The 15,479-nt window shown below is 47.9% G+C and overlaps 3 protein-coding genes across 4 annotated transcripts in view; 2 read left to right on the top strand and 1 right to left on the bottom strand.

The window, feature by feature from the left end:
* The window catches only part of PPP1R14D (protein phosphatase 1, regulatory (inhibitor) subunit 14D), a 13,103-nt gene extending 8,577 nt beyond the window's left edge, over nucleotides 1-4,526 (top strand). The window contains exons 2-4 of the mRNA XM_012649246.1: nucleotides 3,694-3,777; nucleotides 3,970-4,002; nucleotides 4,207-4,526. Coding sequence (XP_012504700.1) covers nucleotides 3,694-3,777; nucleotides 3,970-4,002; nucleotides 4,207-4,272 — 183 coding nt within the window. The 3' untranslated portion in view covers nucleotides 4,273-4,526. The remainder of the gene's footprint in view (nucleotides 1-3,693; nucleotides 3,778-3,969; nucleotides 4,003-4,206) is intronic.
* Nucleotides 4,527-5,410: 884 nt separating this feature from the next.
* Nucleotides 5,411-12,185, bottom strand: ZFYVE19 (zinc finger, FYVE domain containing 19). Its single transcript, XM_012649411.1, has 11 exons — nucleotides 11,463-12,185; nucleotides 10,105-10,226; nucleotides 9,882-9,935; nucleotides 9,423-9,541; nucleotides 9,180-9,325; nucleotides 8,718-8,826; nucleotides 7,078-7,287; nucleotides 6,585-6,664; nucleotides 6,170-6,268; nucleotides 5,924-6,051; nucleotides 5,411-5,845 (listed from the first exon to the last, which is right to left on the bottom strand). Exons 1-11 carry the CDS (start codon nucleotides 11,514-11,516, stop codon nucleotides 5,776-5,778), a joined length of 1,191 nt encoding a protein of 396 aa, XP_012504865.1. The 5' UTR covers nucleotides 11,517-12,185; the 3' UTR covers nucleotides 5,411-5,775.
* DNAJC17 (DnaJ (Hsp40) homolog, subfamily C, member 17) overlaps nucleotides 11,842-15,479 on the top strand; it is a 32,135-nt gene continuing 28,497 nt past the window's right edge. For both annotated transcript variants that reach the window (XM_012649412.1, XM_012649413.1), the window contains exon 1: nucleotides 11,842-11,949. In XM_012649412.1, the coding sequence (XP_012504866.1) occupies nucleotides 11,872-11,949 (78 nt within the window). In that variant the 5' untranslated portion in view covers nucleotides 11,842-11,871. The remainder of the gene's footprint in view (nucleotides 11,950-15,479) is intronic.

Raw genomic sequence — 15,479 nt, 5'->3', positions numbered from 1 at the left:
TCCGCCTCGGCCTCCCAGAGTGCTAGGATTACAGGTGTGAGCCACCGCGCCCGGCCAAAATTGACTTTATTGAAGTATAATTGATATAGAATAAAATTTGCCCTTTTGAAGTGTACATTTGGATGTGTCTTGCCATATGTAACCAGCACCCCAATCAAGATAAAGGAACATTTCTTTTATCTAAAAAGTTCCTCAAATAGCACTTAAACCTTTAAACATATTATATAACTTAATTACTTATTATGTCTATTTTTATTATATCTACTTGACTGCCACCAATATGTAGGCTCTTTGAGGGCAGGATTTTTGTTTTGTTTACTGAAGTTCCCAAGTTCACAGTGGCAGGTAAGTAATAGCCACTGGACACATATTTGTTGAATAGATTCCCAAGGATCTATACCAATCAAATGGAAAAGCTGAAATTCTCAAACCAGTGAAAAAAATGCAAAGGCAAATATAAAATATTTGTCTAAGTCGGTATGGGAAGAACTTGCTAAGCATTCAAAAAGAAAGAAAAAACAGAAGCAACCCAACTGGAAAATACCATTAGATTCAACTATATAAACATGTACACATATTTCCCCAACTATACCACCCCAACACAAAAAAATATTTCCATCATATGTAGAATGTTAGGGTTAATCTAATAATTTAAAAAGAAAGATTTACTAAATCAGTAAGAAAAATCTGAAGAACCCAATAGAGAAATGGATAAGGTAGCAGTTCTTAAAGTGTCATTTGGTGATCCATGAGGGTCCCCAAGAGTCTTTCAGGGGTTCCGTGATTAATAATACTAAGATGTTGTTTGCCTTTTTCACTATGTTGACATTTGTGCTGATGATGCAAAAACAATGGTGACTTTTGGCATGAATCAAGACAGTGGCACTAAACTGTACTAGTAGTTGTGTTTGTTCTTTACCACCATGTCATTTTCACTTAAGTCTTTGATGAAGCAGTAAAAAATTATTAATTTTATTAAATCTTGAGTTCACATCTTTTTAACGCTTTTATTTTTTAGAGACGTCTTAGGTTCACAGCAAAATTGAGCGTAAGGTACAGAGATTTCCCATATACTCCCTTCCCCCACACATCTACGGCCTCTCTCACCATCAACATCTGGCAGCAGAGTGGTACATTTCGTATAATTGATGAACTTACTTACATTGACACATCATTATCACCCAAAGTCCATAGTTTACATTTGGGTTCACTCTTGGTGTTGTACATTCTATGGGCTTGGACAAGTGCATAATGAATGACATGTAGTCACTATTATAGTATTATACAGAATAGTTTCATTGCCCTAAAAATCCTCTGTGCTCTGCCTAGTTATCCATCCCTCCCCGCTAACTCTTGGCAACTAGTGATCTTTTTACTACCTCTAAAGTTTACCTTTTCCAGAACATCATGTAGTTGGAATCATACAGTATACAGCCTTTTCAAATTGGCTTAACTTATTAATGTGCATTTAAGGTTCCTTCATGTCTTTTCATAGCTTGATAGCCCATTTCATTTTTTCACTAAATAATATTCAATTGTCTGGATGTACCACAGGTTTTTTTATCCATTCACCTATTGAAGGCCATCGTAGTTGCTTCCAAGTTTTGGTAATTATGAATAAAGCTGCTATAAAACGTGTGTGCGCCGGGCGCGGTGGCTCATGCCTGTAATCCTAGCACTCTGGGAGGCCGAGGCGGGCGGATCGTTTGAGCTCAGGAGTTCAAGACCAGCCTGAGCAAGAGCGAGACCCCGTCTCTACTAAAAATTAGAAAGAAATTAATCGAACAACTAAAAATATATAGAAAAAATTAGCCGGGCATGGTGGCGCATGCCTGTAGTCCCAGCTACTCAGGAGGCTGAGGCAGTAGGATCACTTGAGCCCGGGAGTTTGAGGTTGCTGTGAGCTAGGCTAACGCCACGGCACTCACTCTAGCCAGGGCAACAGAGTGAAACTCTGTCTCAAAAAAAAAAAAAAAAAAAAAAAAAATGTGTGTGTAGGTTCTTGTGTGGACATGTTTTCATCTGAGTAAATACTACAGTGTGTGACTGGTGGATTGTAAGGCGAGAGTATGGTTAGTTTTATAAGAAACCATCAAATTGTCTTCCAAAGTGACTACAATTTTGCATTCCCACCAGCAATGAATGAGAGTTCCTGTTGCTCCACATTCTCGCCAGCATTTGGTGTCAGGGTTTTGGATTTTTGACATTCTAATAGGTGTGTAAAGGTGTTTCATTGTTTTGTGATTCCCTAATGATATATGATGTTGAACATCTTTTCATGTGTTTATTTGCCATCTCTGTGTCTTCTTTGGTGAGATATAGTGTCTGTTCATATCTTTTGCATTTTTTTCTTTTTCTAAAGATGGGATCTTGCTCTGTCTCCCAGGCTGGAGTACAGTGGCCCAATCACAGCTCACTGCAGGCTCAAATCCTGGGCCCAAGCAATCCTCCTGCCTCAGCCTCTCTAGTAGTTATGACTACAGTGTGTGCCACAATGCCCGGCTAATTAAAAAAATTTTTTTGTAGAGGTGGGATCTTGCTATATTGCCCAGGCTGGTCTTAATCTCCTGGCCTCAAGCGATCCTCCCACCTTGGCCTCCCAATGTGCTGGGATTATATGTGTGAGCCACCACGCCCAGCCTTTTGCCCATTTTTAAATTGTGCTGTTCATTTTATTATTGAGTTTTAAGAATTCTTTTTATATTTTGGATAACAGTCCTTTATGTCTTTTGCAAACATTTTTCTCCCAGTCTGTGGCTCATCTTCTCATTCTTTTAAGCTTCTTTCATTTTTATTTTTATAAACACTATTGATTTTTTCAATGACTATAACTTTTTAAAAGTTTTATTGAAATGATTCATGTACCAATTCATACACTTAAAGTATACAATTCACTGGCTTTTAGTATGTTCACAGGGTTTTGCAACCATCACCACAATCTAATTTTAGAACATTTTATCCCCTAATAAGAAATGCCACTCCCGTTAGCAGTCACACCCTATTTCCCACCACTACCACTTCCAGCTATACCCAACCACTAATTTACTGTCTCTGTAGATTTGTCTGTTTTGGACAGTTCATATACACTAATTCATACAATGTGTGGTCTTTTGTAACTTGCTTCTTTCACTAACATGCTTTTAAAGTTAATCCATGTTGTAGCATGAATCAGTACTTCATTCCTTCTTATTGCCAAATAATATTGTATGACTGTAACATATTTTATTTATTCATTTGTCAGTTGATGGACATTTGGGTTGTTTTCACTTTTTGGCTATTATGAATAACGCTGCTAAGAACATTCATGTGCAAGTTTTTGTGTGGACTTTTCATTTCTCTTAGGAATAGACCTAGGAGTGAAATTGATGGGTCAGATGAAAACTCTGTATTTAACATTTTAAGGAACCACCAAACTGTTTTTCAAATCAGCTGTACCATATTACATTCCTACCAACAATGTATGTAACTTTAGACATTAAACATGGACATTCCTTAAAGAACCCTGGCACTGTTTCAGGTAGAACATAGTAGGTATTCAGTAAGTTTGTTGCATGGAAAACTGAATGGGCATTCTGAGTAAGGTGAGAAGTCTGAACATGGGAAATCGGAGGGAGATGGGTTGAGGCTGACAGTAAACTTCATTCCAGCACCAGCTGGTCAGGCCTCTCTGAGCCCCATGTGATTCCCAAATAGGATCAACCAGCCCTTTCTGAGCCTGAGATTGACCTGGAGGCTCTCATGGAACTATCCACAGAGGAGCAGAAGACTCAGTTGGAGGTAGGACGAAGGATGGAAGAGGGGGGCTGGGGGCTGGAAGCTGGGCTTGGGCCAAGGGGAACCCAGGAACCCAGGCTCTGACTCCTTGGGTGTAGAGAACCAATTCACAGGGGAGAATTTTTGGGAGACTGAGCGGGGGCTTGTGGGAAACTGCTGTGGCTCAAAGCTTATACTCTGCTCTCTCTTACCCAGGCCATTCTCCAAAACTGCCCTCGCCCCACAGAGGTAAGGAATGTTCTGCTGATCTGGGGATAAGAAGGGCCCCTGAGAGGGGAGGGAGCTAATGAAGAGGAGTATTTGAAAGGGAGGCTTGGCCCTGGGTCCTTCTCCCTTCCTTGGCTCTGAGGAGATAGGGTCGGGGGAGATTAGGAGGGCAGTGTGGTGGCCAATGTGACCCCATGCCTTGATTCACTCCTGTTTCTTCCTTAGCCTTTTATCTCTGAGCTGCTCAGTGAACTCAAGAAACTCCGGAGACTCAGCCGGCCTCAGAAATAATCCTGGGAGACTATCTTCAGCAGCCTCAGTGCTGCCAGGCCTGCCTTGAACCTCTGGATCCCAGCTGAGAGGGAAACAGCTCCTTCGGACACAGACAAGGAACATGGAGGACAAGGAGGGACATTTTGTACACCCCTAGTGTATGTGCAGTCACAGCTGGTTTCTATCAGCTGGGCTCTCTGGGAGCCAATCATGGCTGCTGCCCAGTGTTTTCCTTGGCAGCCAAGTGGATAAAACCTTTAGGAGCCCCAGCTAAATGGAGTGTGGAACTATCTGTGCTGAGGGACAGCGGGAGGGGGAGGGGGAAGTGATATACTGAAGGGCCAACATCCTAAGTCACTAGAGGCTGTACCCACACACCTCATCCATCCATCCATCCAAACAGGGCTTGAGAATTCAAAGATGAAGGTCATGGTTCTGCTTCACAGAAATCACAATCTAGCAAGGCCCAGAGGCCAAGCAGAGGGCATCTGGCTGAGACACACAATATCCTGGCATCACCAACAAGGGGGCCCTCAGTAGCAAAGGCTAGTTTCGAATCCCAGAGGGGACGTACAGGAAAAACCCAGCTGGATCTGGGGGCATCAGAAAAGGCTAAACCCTCTTCCACTCACAAATGATACAGAAGGCCTTAGGCTGAGGACTCCTTCTGGAGTTAGTTCCAGCCAGAGGCAGAAAGAAAAAGCAGAAGCTATGCAGAGAGTGTGAAGAGTACGGGCTGAGAAGCCAGGGGTTGGGTCAGGGGAGTTGCCCTAAGTCAGATACTGAGTCTGAATGGCAGGTAGGTTGGGATGGGAGCCCTGGGACATGGGGTCCTGTACGAGAAAGGCAGGAAAGCAGGGTATGTATGCCTTGTTCCTGAATGCATTGTTTGAGTAGCAGAGAGGCTGAGAAATCCAAGATAGTCGGGCCTGTGGCTAAGCTGGGCTGCCCAGAGCAGAAAGCACAGTTTAGGTGAATGAATATTCATGCTTACTTTGTATGAGGACACCAGGATTCCTGCCTGGAAAAGCCTACTGGATGGCTCAGCCTTTTCTCTCATTCCACAGGACTGTGCTTATAGCCTACTCTGCTCTTGCCACCTCTCACAGGGCTCAGGCCCAGGGCCCACAGGGGTCTAGAGATAAGAGAAGCTGGGCCCAATGAACCAATGAAGCAGATACTTTATTAGATCCACTAAGTGCCAGGAGATGGTCCTGGGCCCTGAGTGAGGTTACAGGGCTCATCTTAGATCAGTCTGGTCTTTCCCCATCATGCTTCTCACTCCCAGTCTGGGCTTCTAGTAGGAGGGCCCCTACTTTTCCTTCCCCTGGCTCCTCTAGTCATCATTTCCAATGGAGACTCTTTCCTCTTTCCAGGGATACGGAGGCTCAGGAAGGGGTGTATCCAACAGCAGTTTAGCCAGACATGCTCTTCCACTGGATACCCTGAGGCTGGGCCCAGAGGTGGTGCCCTGGCCTGTGGGACTGCCTTGCTGGGAGGACCACAGTTTCCTCAGTGCTCTCAGCTTACATGCAGTGGGCGGTAGGCAGATGTCTGGTGCTCTTTAAGATCAAAGGCATCATGGCCCTCCCTGTGGAGCAAAGGGATGCAGGTCAGGGATCCCAGGCAGCCCTCTAGCCCTCCCACAGGACATGCTACCTGCACCCACCGGAAGCAGCGGGCACAGTAGAGGTCTCCATCACAGCCAGCACAGCGCAGGGTGGCGTCTTCATTGCAGATGCAGCACCAGGGGAGCTCCTCCTCCTCAGCCTCAGGCCTGGGGTCCACAGCCTGGGCCTTTATGGACCAGAGAGGAATGGGGGAAGTAAGGCACCTGGCTGCCGTGGGAGCAGTCGGCCACGCAGGCAGCACGGCTGTGGGCAGCCTGGGGGTCTGTGTCTGGGGCTTTTCTCACCTCAGGCTCTGCCCTGTAGGCTTGGGCCCGGGGTCGGGGAGCTGGCTCCGCAGGGATGTTAAAGCCGCTTGCCTCATCCAGAGCAGCTTCTTCAGTGAGCTGTGGACAGGGCAGAGAGGTAGCACTCCCTGCTCCAGGACAGCCTGCCCCCCCAGCCCAGTATTTCTGTGCTCTGTGGCCTTAGCTTCTGAACTCAACTTCCTGGTCCTGCTGCCTGGGGCTGCTGAGTCCCCATCTCAAGAGACCAGGGGGCAGGTCTGGGTCACAGGGACAACGTGGCCCCAATGAGAACAGAAGCTGCAGAGTGACTGCCTATCCAGCCCCAGGGGAGAGGCAGGGTGAACAGGGCCAGGCGAGAGGTGGAGCAATGAGGCAGCAAGACACAGGGTGCTTGGGTGGGTAAGCCAGGGCCAACCTGCTGCAGGACTCTCTGGATGGCTGTCTCCTCATCCTCATCATCATCACTGTCTGGGAGGCGATAGTCCTGGAGAGTCACTTGAAGAAGGAGAGACAAGAACAGGGGAAAGAGAAGTGAGGGTGAGAGATTTCACCTGCGTGCCGGCCCTGCTGCCTCTGAGAACTGGTTTGGTTCCCAGGTGCACTTGGTCCAGAGCTGTGGAGCCTCTTCAGCCACTCTGATCAGACCCTCTCCCTCCCTGCCCAAGCCTGGAAGGGCTGGGGGGCACCTCAATGGACTGAAGGTCCCCTGGCCCCCTGATGGCTGCCACTAATTCCTCATTAGCTGCTGTGCCCCAGTACCTTCCTTGTGGCTCTGGGCAGGACTCAACAGGTCTCTAGGCACTGGGACCCCCAGCACCTACTCAGCTCTGGAAGGGAGAGCTTGGCCTGGGAGCGAGGGGAGGCCTTGCCCAATGGACATGAGTGAGTGGCTGTTTCCCAGCCTTTACCTCTATCGGGGTCCTGTCCCCGCAGCACGGCCAGCCGCTTGGCAAGTGCCAGGATCCGCTCCTGCCTCGTGTTCTCCTCTCGCAGCTCAACTGCTGCCTCCGCCAGCAGTCTGCTTTTCTCTTTGTCCAGGGACCAGCTGGCCTGCCCCTTGGAATTAGTGCTCTGGCTCCCTGGCCCACCCTGGCTCAGGTCATTCTGGAGAGAGGCAGCTGGAAGGACTAACACAGGGAGGCAGAGACAGTTCAAGATCTTTCCTCAGAAGCCAGTGAGCCCATGTCTTGATTCTTTTCTAACCACAGATCATCAACTGTTTGCTCAGCACTAGCACCTATGGTTTGTGTTACAAACGAAATTTGTATGTCCTTCATTTTTCCAAAGTAGTAATCTTAGACATGCCTTTTTCAACCACATCCATCCCCACCCACCTGAGACTCTGGCATGCTGCCCTTCAGGTGAGTGGCCATGGTTTGAGAATCACTGCCCTAAAGGATCAGGATATGGAGAGGCCAAGGTTTAGCTAGTCTCTTTGCCTTTCAGGGCTGGAATTAACATTTCCTGGGAGCAGCACATGCCTCTCTAGGGCATGAAGCAAGCTGAAGTCTTGTATATCACTGGGCAGGAAGAATTTTACCAGAGTAGGTGTGGCTCTTACAGTCACCTTCAGTTCAGAGTTTCAGAGCAAGAGGTTTGAAACCACAACTTTAGGTTCAAGTCCTACCTCTGCCACTTAATAGCTGTGTGACCTTGGTCAAATTCCTTAAGCTCACTAGGCCTCAGTTTTCTCATTTATAAATAAGGATAATAACAGTATATACTTCATAGGATTACTGAGGATATTCAATGAGATTATGTCTCTAAAGCAGAGTTTCTCAATCTTAGTTCTATTGATCCTTTGTTGTGGGGGGCTGTCCTGTGCACTGTAAGATGTTGAGTAGCATCTGGGCTTCTACCCTCTAGATGCCGGTAGTACCCTCCGAGTTGTGAGAACCAGAGTCTCCAGATATTGCCGAAAATGCCCTCGGGGGCAAAATCATCCCTTGTTGAAAACCACTGCTCTGAAGCCTTCCAAATAGCACTGTCTAATAGAATTTTCTATGATGATAGAAACATTCCATATCATGTTCTATATCTGTGCTGTCCAAGATGGCAGCCATGAGCCCATGAGACTATTAAGCATCTGAAATGTGGCTGGTACTGCTAAGCAACTAAATTTTTAATTTCATTAAGTTTTAATTAAATGTAAATAGCTTCTTCCTCCTTATCATCATCATTGCAGACAATATTCACTGAGCACTTACTATAAGCCAAGCACTTATTGGATTATCTCATTTACTCCTCATGACTTCCCCATGAGGTAGGTTTTACCATATATACACCTTCATTTTACAGATGAGGAAAGTTTAAGACTTAGACTAGTCAAGTAACTTGCCCAGGGTGACATAGCTCATACATGGTAGAACTGGGAATCACTGTCTGCGTCTAAAGCCCATACACTTAAGCCAGGCTCACACGGGCTCCCTTTGGAGTAAGCACTTAATAAATGGTAGCTCTTATGTTGATCACTCTCTCATTTATGTTCATCTCCCATCTAGGGAAAGAGGTAGGGCAGCTCCCTGGGGGAGCCAAGTGGAGGCGTTACCTGGGCCTCTTCGTTCCCAGCTTTTATCAATAGCCACCTCAGCCGTCAGGTGCGTTAGCAGATCCTGTGCCTGCTGGGCCTGGGTCCTGGTGTCTGGTGTCTGATGTGCCTGCCCAGAGGAGAGGGAACCTCAGTGGGGAGGAGGGTAGCCCAGAGCAGTCCAGGTTAGGGGTGGATGTTGAGGAGTTCTCAAAGCCCAAGCAAAGGGGATGGATCCAGGGCCCACATAATTGGGTAGGTCTGCCAGTCCTCAACAGGACTGGGGTCCACTCTTTCCTGCCCTACTCAATTCTGCTGCTTGTCCCTGGTTCCTTGGCCTGGCAGCAGGCCTAAGGATCAGGAGTTAGGGGTAGGAGGCTTTGCCAACTCCTACAAAGTTCATAAAGTACAAAGTACATGTATCTGGGCTTCGTCCAGGTCAATGCCCTAGGACCCCCTTCTCTCCTAAGCCATAGCACTCACCGGCTGGGGGTTCTGAGAGGGTGGAACTCTGTCCTGCAATGCAGCAAGCCGTGCCTCCATCTCCTGGGTAGAAGGGATGGAACCCTGGGGTTCACCCTTCAGTGCAGCCAGCCGTGCCTCTATCTCTGCCTGCGAGGGTACTAACTCTGCAATTGGCATGGGGGAGCCTTGTAAGAGCCAGAGGAATCCCAGTCCCAGAAGCCCCACACAGTCTTTTAGGCCACCCTGCCTGCCCCCACTCACTGGGCTTGTTCTCCTGGCGAAGCCGTGCTAGGCGCTCAGCTATGACCTGGTCTTGTTGGGTCAGTCCCTTGCTCTGGGGAGTGCTGGGCTTCTGCTTGGCTTCCAAGGCTGCCACACGCCTAGCAGGATATGAGATAGAGGCTCTTGAAGAAGGAAGAAGGCAGAAGGAATGGAGGTACCCGCTTACCTACTGTTTCCCATTCAAATCATTCCTGGGCATCTAGGGAGGCCTCCAGCTGACCAGCCAGAGGGTATGGCTGAGAGGGCAAGATCTACCACGTGCTTTTTCTGGGGAAAGGGCTGATGACCTGCTTTCTGAGCCCAAGTGGGCAGTCAGGAGCCTGAGGTAGGTATTCTGACTCTGTGCTCATCTGATCTAGTGGCTGGGAGGAGAGTTCTACCCTATGGTTGTCTTGTCCTTTCCCCAGCCTCATTTGTCTTTTTCTCTTTAGCACTTACTTCTTATAGTTTTGAGGTGGTGACCACTTGGAGTCATTGGTAGGAGAAGACCCGCTATAGAGAAGAAATCTAGTGTCAGAAGTCCTGCCATCCTGCCAGTCAGTGCCTCCCACACCCCAAACACTTCCTGGGCTGACTCTAGCCACAGGGCCCAAGGCTGCGAAGGCTGGCCATGTGCCCACTGCCACACTTGGCTGAACTTTCACCCATATCCGCTTCTCACCTGGTCAGTACCTCGTGGCACTGCTTGCAGACTTTCTGTTGGGTGTTTCCAGTCCGAGGCACTGCTGCCCTGAAGCTGAGGCAGCCAGAACAGAAGGCCCGGCCACAATTCTTACAGCCGTACTGTAAGAAACATGAAGCAGGAGGATCCACCTCTCACCCCCTCCCCAGCAAGCTGCTCCCCGGGACTCTCCAAACACATAGAGAGAGAAGACACTGAAGTTGTGACCAGTTGCTGGGAAGAGGAAGAGGAGTGGGCCCCTAAGACCTAGGGAGAGACAGGGGCAGAAAGTAAAGCAATTTCTTGGTTTCCAGTCTCTTATTCTAATCAAATAAAGCTTTCTGCAAAATTTCCATGCTTTATATCCTGTTTTCAATTCCCCAGCACAGGGGTGTAGAATACAGATAGGTAAAGCCCCATGCTGCAGGTCACTGACTCTTCAACAAAGGACAATCAGAGAGAACGAAGAGCCCATGACTTCTCTGCTCTAGCAGAGATGGAGGGAGGCTTGGCTCAGGATGGGATGATAACAATAGACTCCATTTATTAAGCACACACTGCATGCCAGGCGCTAAACTCGGCACTTAACATTCATCATCTGATTTAATCGTCACAATTTACACATATTATTTTACTTATTCCTGATGCCCACCATTATTATCCCTATTTGCCAGAGACGTTATATGACTTGCCCAAACCAAGGTCACCCCATGAATAAGACAGCAGAGCTCCACTTTGAACCCTAACTCCAAAACCCAGGTTGCTAAGTACTACACGTCCTGCCTCCCTATGCACTGTTAATTCATCCCATGTGGGCCCCATCATCTCCTGGTCTGATGCTCTGGCCACAACGGAGGCAGGGGAAGCCTGCAGTTTACCAGAGGAACTTGGCAGGTCTGTGCTGAGGACAAGAGAGCCTTTGCCCTGCTGCCCTGGGAGCAGAAGTAAATTTGGTAATCTAACTCCAGAGACCTGGGAAACGCAGGCTGCGAGATGAGGAAGGTTTCAGAGCAGAAAGAGTAACGGGCTTGGTGTAATAAACACCTAGCTGCAGAGGAGGAGCGGGGCGGAGAAAGGAAACAGGCGGATGCTACACTTGACCCACAGAAAAAGCACAGCTTTTCAAAAACGACAGCAACGCTCTGGCTCAAGCCTGTAATTCCAGCACTTTGGGAGGCCCAGGCAGGAGGATCGCTTGAGACCAGGACTTCCAGACCAGAAAAGGAAGCTGAGACTCAATGACTTTATCAAAATCTCACAGCTGGAAAGAAGCTGTAAGACCAAATCTTCGAATTGCAAGTCTTCCCGCCACTCCGCGTCCTCCCAGGCCCTCTATCCCTGGGGGAGAGAAGACTCGCCTCCTTCTTGAAGAGGGTGAACTTGACAGCGCAGCCGTAGCACCGGCTCTCCATCGTGGCTCCCAGCGCGGCAGATCGGCAGAAGGGAGGTCTCGTCGGCCAGGTCCAGAGCCCCCAGGACCCTCACCCAACCCTGCCCTGCCCTACACGCCCACTCGCGCGGTCCAGCTGTGGCCTGGGCGGGGAATCCGGATGCTCCCCCAACCCCCAGCACGAGGAAGGCAGCGGCGGGAGCGGCGGCTGCTGGGAGTCGTAGTTCACTCACTACTGTCGGCCTCCCTCTGAGTCAGTCAAGCCTGACTCATAACACGACAATTCCCAGGGGGCTAAGCGCCACTCGCAGCTAGCAGTCCCCACTCACGCTTAGACTCTTGGGAGTTGTAGTACGAATCCAGTCAGGGTTGGAACCATGGCGGTGACCAAGGAGCTCTTACAGATGGACCTGTACGCGCTGCTAGGCATTGAGGAGAAGGCGGCAGACAAAGAGGTGAGAACGGTGGCGAGGAAGGCTGATCCTGAGAGGCCTGGTGGCCCTTCCTGTCCTGGCGCCTCACTCGCGGCTGGCACCCGCTCTCCAGGTTCGGTTGGGCCCTGGGCGGGGAGCGAGGGTCAGCCCCTTGGCCTCAGCAGGCGGACTCTCAAACATTTTCTGGACGGTCAGAGGACCTCACCAGGAAGCGGGCACAGAGGACTCCCCGCGCCCGTGGCTATGCTCTCCCTGTGCTTCCTATCCGATAGAGGCCGCGGGGCGAGCTTGTGAGGGAACGCTAGCCTGCTCTGCGCCTGCGCAATCTCCGTCTCGGCTTTCGCTTCTGTCTTGATTGTGGCTAGAAGTGCTTCATTTCAGGTGCTCTCCTTCAGGCTGTTTTAACTCCACTTACAGCCTAAGGCAGAAGAATGGTCAGATCTCAAGGCTCCTCCACTCCCGCTTCATGGCCCCTTGCTGGTGTGACCTGTGACTTTGTTGGCTGTTTTATTTTCCTCTCTGGCCCATTGACTCCTTTTCAAGCAGTAGATGCTCAGGTGTTGCCCTTCTCAGCATGTGGTAGTTCGTGGGCCAAAAGCAGGAGGATCAGAGGGTAAGGCAGGTGGCCTGGAGTTCCGTACTACCTTAGGTATTGATAAAGTTGCCAAGGGGTGAAACACTTACCAAGCTAGACTTAAGATATCTGTTATTGCCCCCTGGATCATGGTGGTGGTTGTAATAATATATGAAGGGAAGGTATTCATTGGATGAAAATTAATCTCCCCTAATGCCCCTGTACTTTTGGGCTGCCCTGCTCATGGGGTGAGTGACATTTTGAGAAGAGGAAGGTCTGGGGCAGAAAAGCAGAAAGACCCAGAGGACTCTTGAAGAGAGATGCTGTCAACCTGCACAGAAATGTCTGCTGCACCTGCAGCTGAAACCAGAAGTGGCCACGGAATGTCTATGGTGCACCAAAAATCTGCTTCACCTTTCTCATAAGTCTTAACATTTTAGTGTTAATAATGCCTAACACCTGTATAATGCTTACTATGTGCTGGACATTAATCTTAAGTGCTCTACATGTGTAAATTGCTTAATTAGTACTTTATTAATAATGAGAAACTGTTTGGGACATTCATTTCACACAAGATCCAGCCAGTGCAAAATCTGGAGTTTGGAACCCTGAACTTGAGAACTCCTGAGGAAGGCAATTGGGAGCTACTGATGTATATATTAATCAGAGAAGTGACATAATTGGACTTTAAAGAAAAATATCCAACATCAGTATGCAGAACGGACACTGGTGAGGGGTGGAGGAGCTGTCACTAGGAGGTCAGATGATGCTGGTGACAAGGCAAGAGACCAATGTCTGAGCTAGGCAGTGGTGGCTGGGATCCAGTTCTCACTTAGATGAGGTAAGGGATATGTGTGAATGCTCTTTATAAAAGGTAACCAGTGCTACTCCTGTCTTTTAGTAGGGGAGGCAAGATTCATGGACAACTATAATACAAGGGAATCATGGCAAGTTCCTTAAGAGAACTTAAGAGGGATGCAAAGTATGTGGATCTTCAGAGTAGGCCAAGATTGCTTTTAGTTTGAGAGAAGGGGTAGGGGAAGTAGAGAAGGCATTTGAGGCTTTGAAAAGTGGGCAGAGTTTGGACATGTGAAGGTGGAGGAAGGGCATTCCAAGAAAGAGGAGAGTGTGTATAGTCCAATTTGTCTGGAGCATAAGCTTAGAAGAAAGAGTAAAAGAAGATAAATGTTGAAGAGTAGGTGGCATCTTCTGAGAGGCTTACCTATTCTCTTTCATAGCAGCCAATTCTCTTCCTTTCCAGCACTTATTTCCATTTGCACTTTGGATACACTGGCTAGCTTCATGGTAATGGACACTTTTTAGTAGAAAACAAGGGATACCTAGGCCCTGGCATCCCTTCTCCATGGTTTAATACCTGTCATAATGTTTAGGGGAGCGGTCCCCAACCTTTTTGGCACCAGGGACCGGTTTCATGGAAGACAATTTTTCCACAGACCAGGGAGGGGTGAGGGGGATGGTTTCAGGATGATTCAAGCACATTACATTTATTGTGCACTTTATTTCTATTATTATTATTACATTGTAATATATAATGAAATAATTGTACAACTCACCATAATGCAGAATCTAATGCTGCCACTGATCTGACAGGGGGCCGAGCTCAGGCGGTGATGCAAGCTATGGGGAGCAGCTATAAACACAGATGAAGCTTCACTTTCTCACTCTCTGCTCACCTTGTGCTGTGCTTCCAGTTCTTAATAGGCCACAGACTGCTGCCGGTCTGTGGCCTGGGGGTTGGGGACTACAGTTCTAGGGGAACCTGGAGGACCAAGAAATATTTAAAGTGTGTACAAGGAAGGCCTCCTAAACTTCATTTGTCTGACCATATAGCCTAGGATTTCTTAATTTAGCCTCTATGGAAAGGTTCCAGGAACTGGGTGAACCCCTGAAATCATGTATAATATTTTTTGTGTATTTATTTTGCAGGAGAGGAAGTAATTTTTATCCAAAAAAAACCTTAAAGAAGCCCTGATCTAGGCAAAGCTCCTTGTGTTACTGGTGAAACAAGCTCAGAGAGGGTGGTTAGTGACAGAACTGGAATTAGAACTCAAATCCCCTGTTGCCCAGCTCAGGTCTGTGCTCCTTCCACTGTGTCTCCCTGGCCTTATCCAGCATCGTTCAGTGGTAATGATCAGCACCAACACTCAATTTAACCTTTGTTCAGACCATTTCTCTGAATTCCAAATCCATATATCCATCTGCCTAATTGATCTCTCTACTTAGATGATTCATCGGGGTCCAAATCTTACTACATCCAAAATTGAACTCTCAAACTTCTCTCTCCAAACCTGTTCCTTCCTTGGACTTCTCCATCTCAGTACATGGCACCACCATCCATCCACTCAAGCTAGGAACCTGGAGTCCTTCTTCATAACTCCCTGTCCTCTCACCCCTGCCATCTCGTCTGTTACCAGGTCCTAATGAATCAACCTTCCAATAATTCTCAAACCTGTTCACTCTCTCCATCTCCACCACCACTGCTGCAGCCTGAGCCCCTGTCTACTCCCAACTGAATGTTTAGAGTAGCCTGCCACCTTATCGCTCTGTTTCCACTCTATTCCATTCTAATCTATTATGCCTCACAGAAAATGGAATGATCTTAGTACTCCCTTAAAACCCTATTTAGTGCTTTTAATAAAATACTCAATAGAATTTCTTGCCCCTTCATACATGCTTTTCCCTCTCCCAGGAATGTTCTTCCTCCCCTTCTGTTAATATGAGTTGCTTTTATTTATCCTTCAGAACTCGGTTTAAACGGCACCCTCGTAAAACAGCAACTCAAAGTAATGGGGAATAAAAAGGCACCCTGAGAGAGGCCTTGCCTATTATTCTCTTTCATAGTAGGCCGTTCTCCTTTCCAGCACTTATTTCAATTTGCAATTATGTATTCATCTGTGTAATTATTTGTCTCATTCCTTACTCCCCACATGTGAGGAGCAGATCTGATCCATTCACT

This window comes from Propithecus coquereli, unplaced genomic scaffold (genome assembly GCF_000956105.1).
Source record: "Propithecus coquereli isolate 6110/MARCELLA unplaced genomic scaffold, Pcoq_1.0 Scaffold3, whole genome shotgun sequence".
In the NCBI taxonomy this organism is placed as follows: Eukaryota; Metazoa; Chordata; class Mammalia; order Primates; family Indriidae; genus Propithecus; species Propithecus coquereli.
The sequence above is the reverse complement of the archived record's forward strand: the minus strand, read 5'-3'. Positions and strand labels throughout refer to the sequence as shown.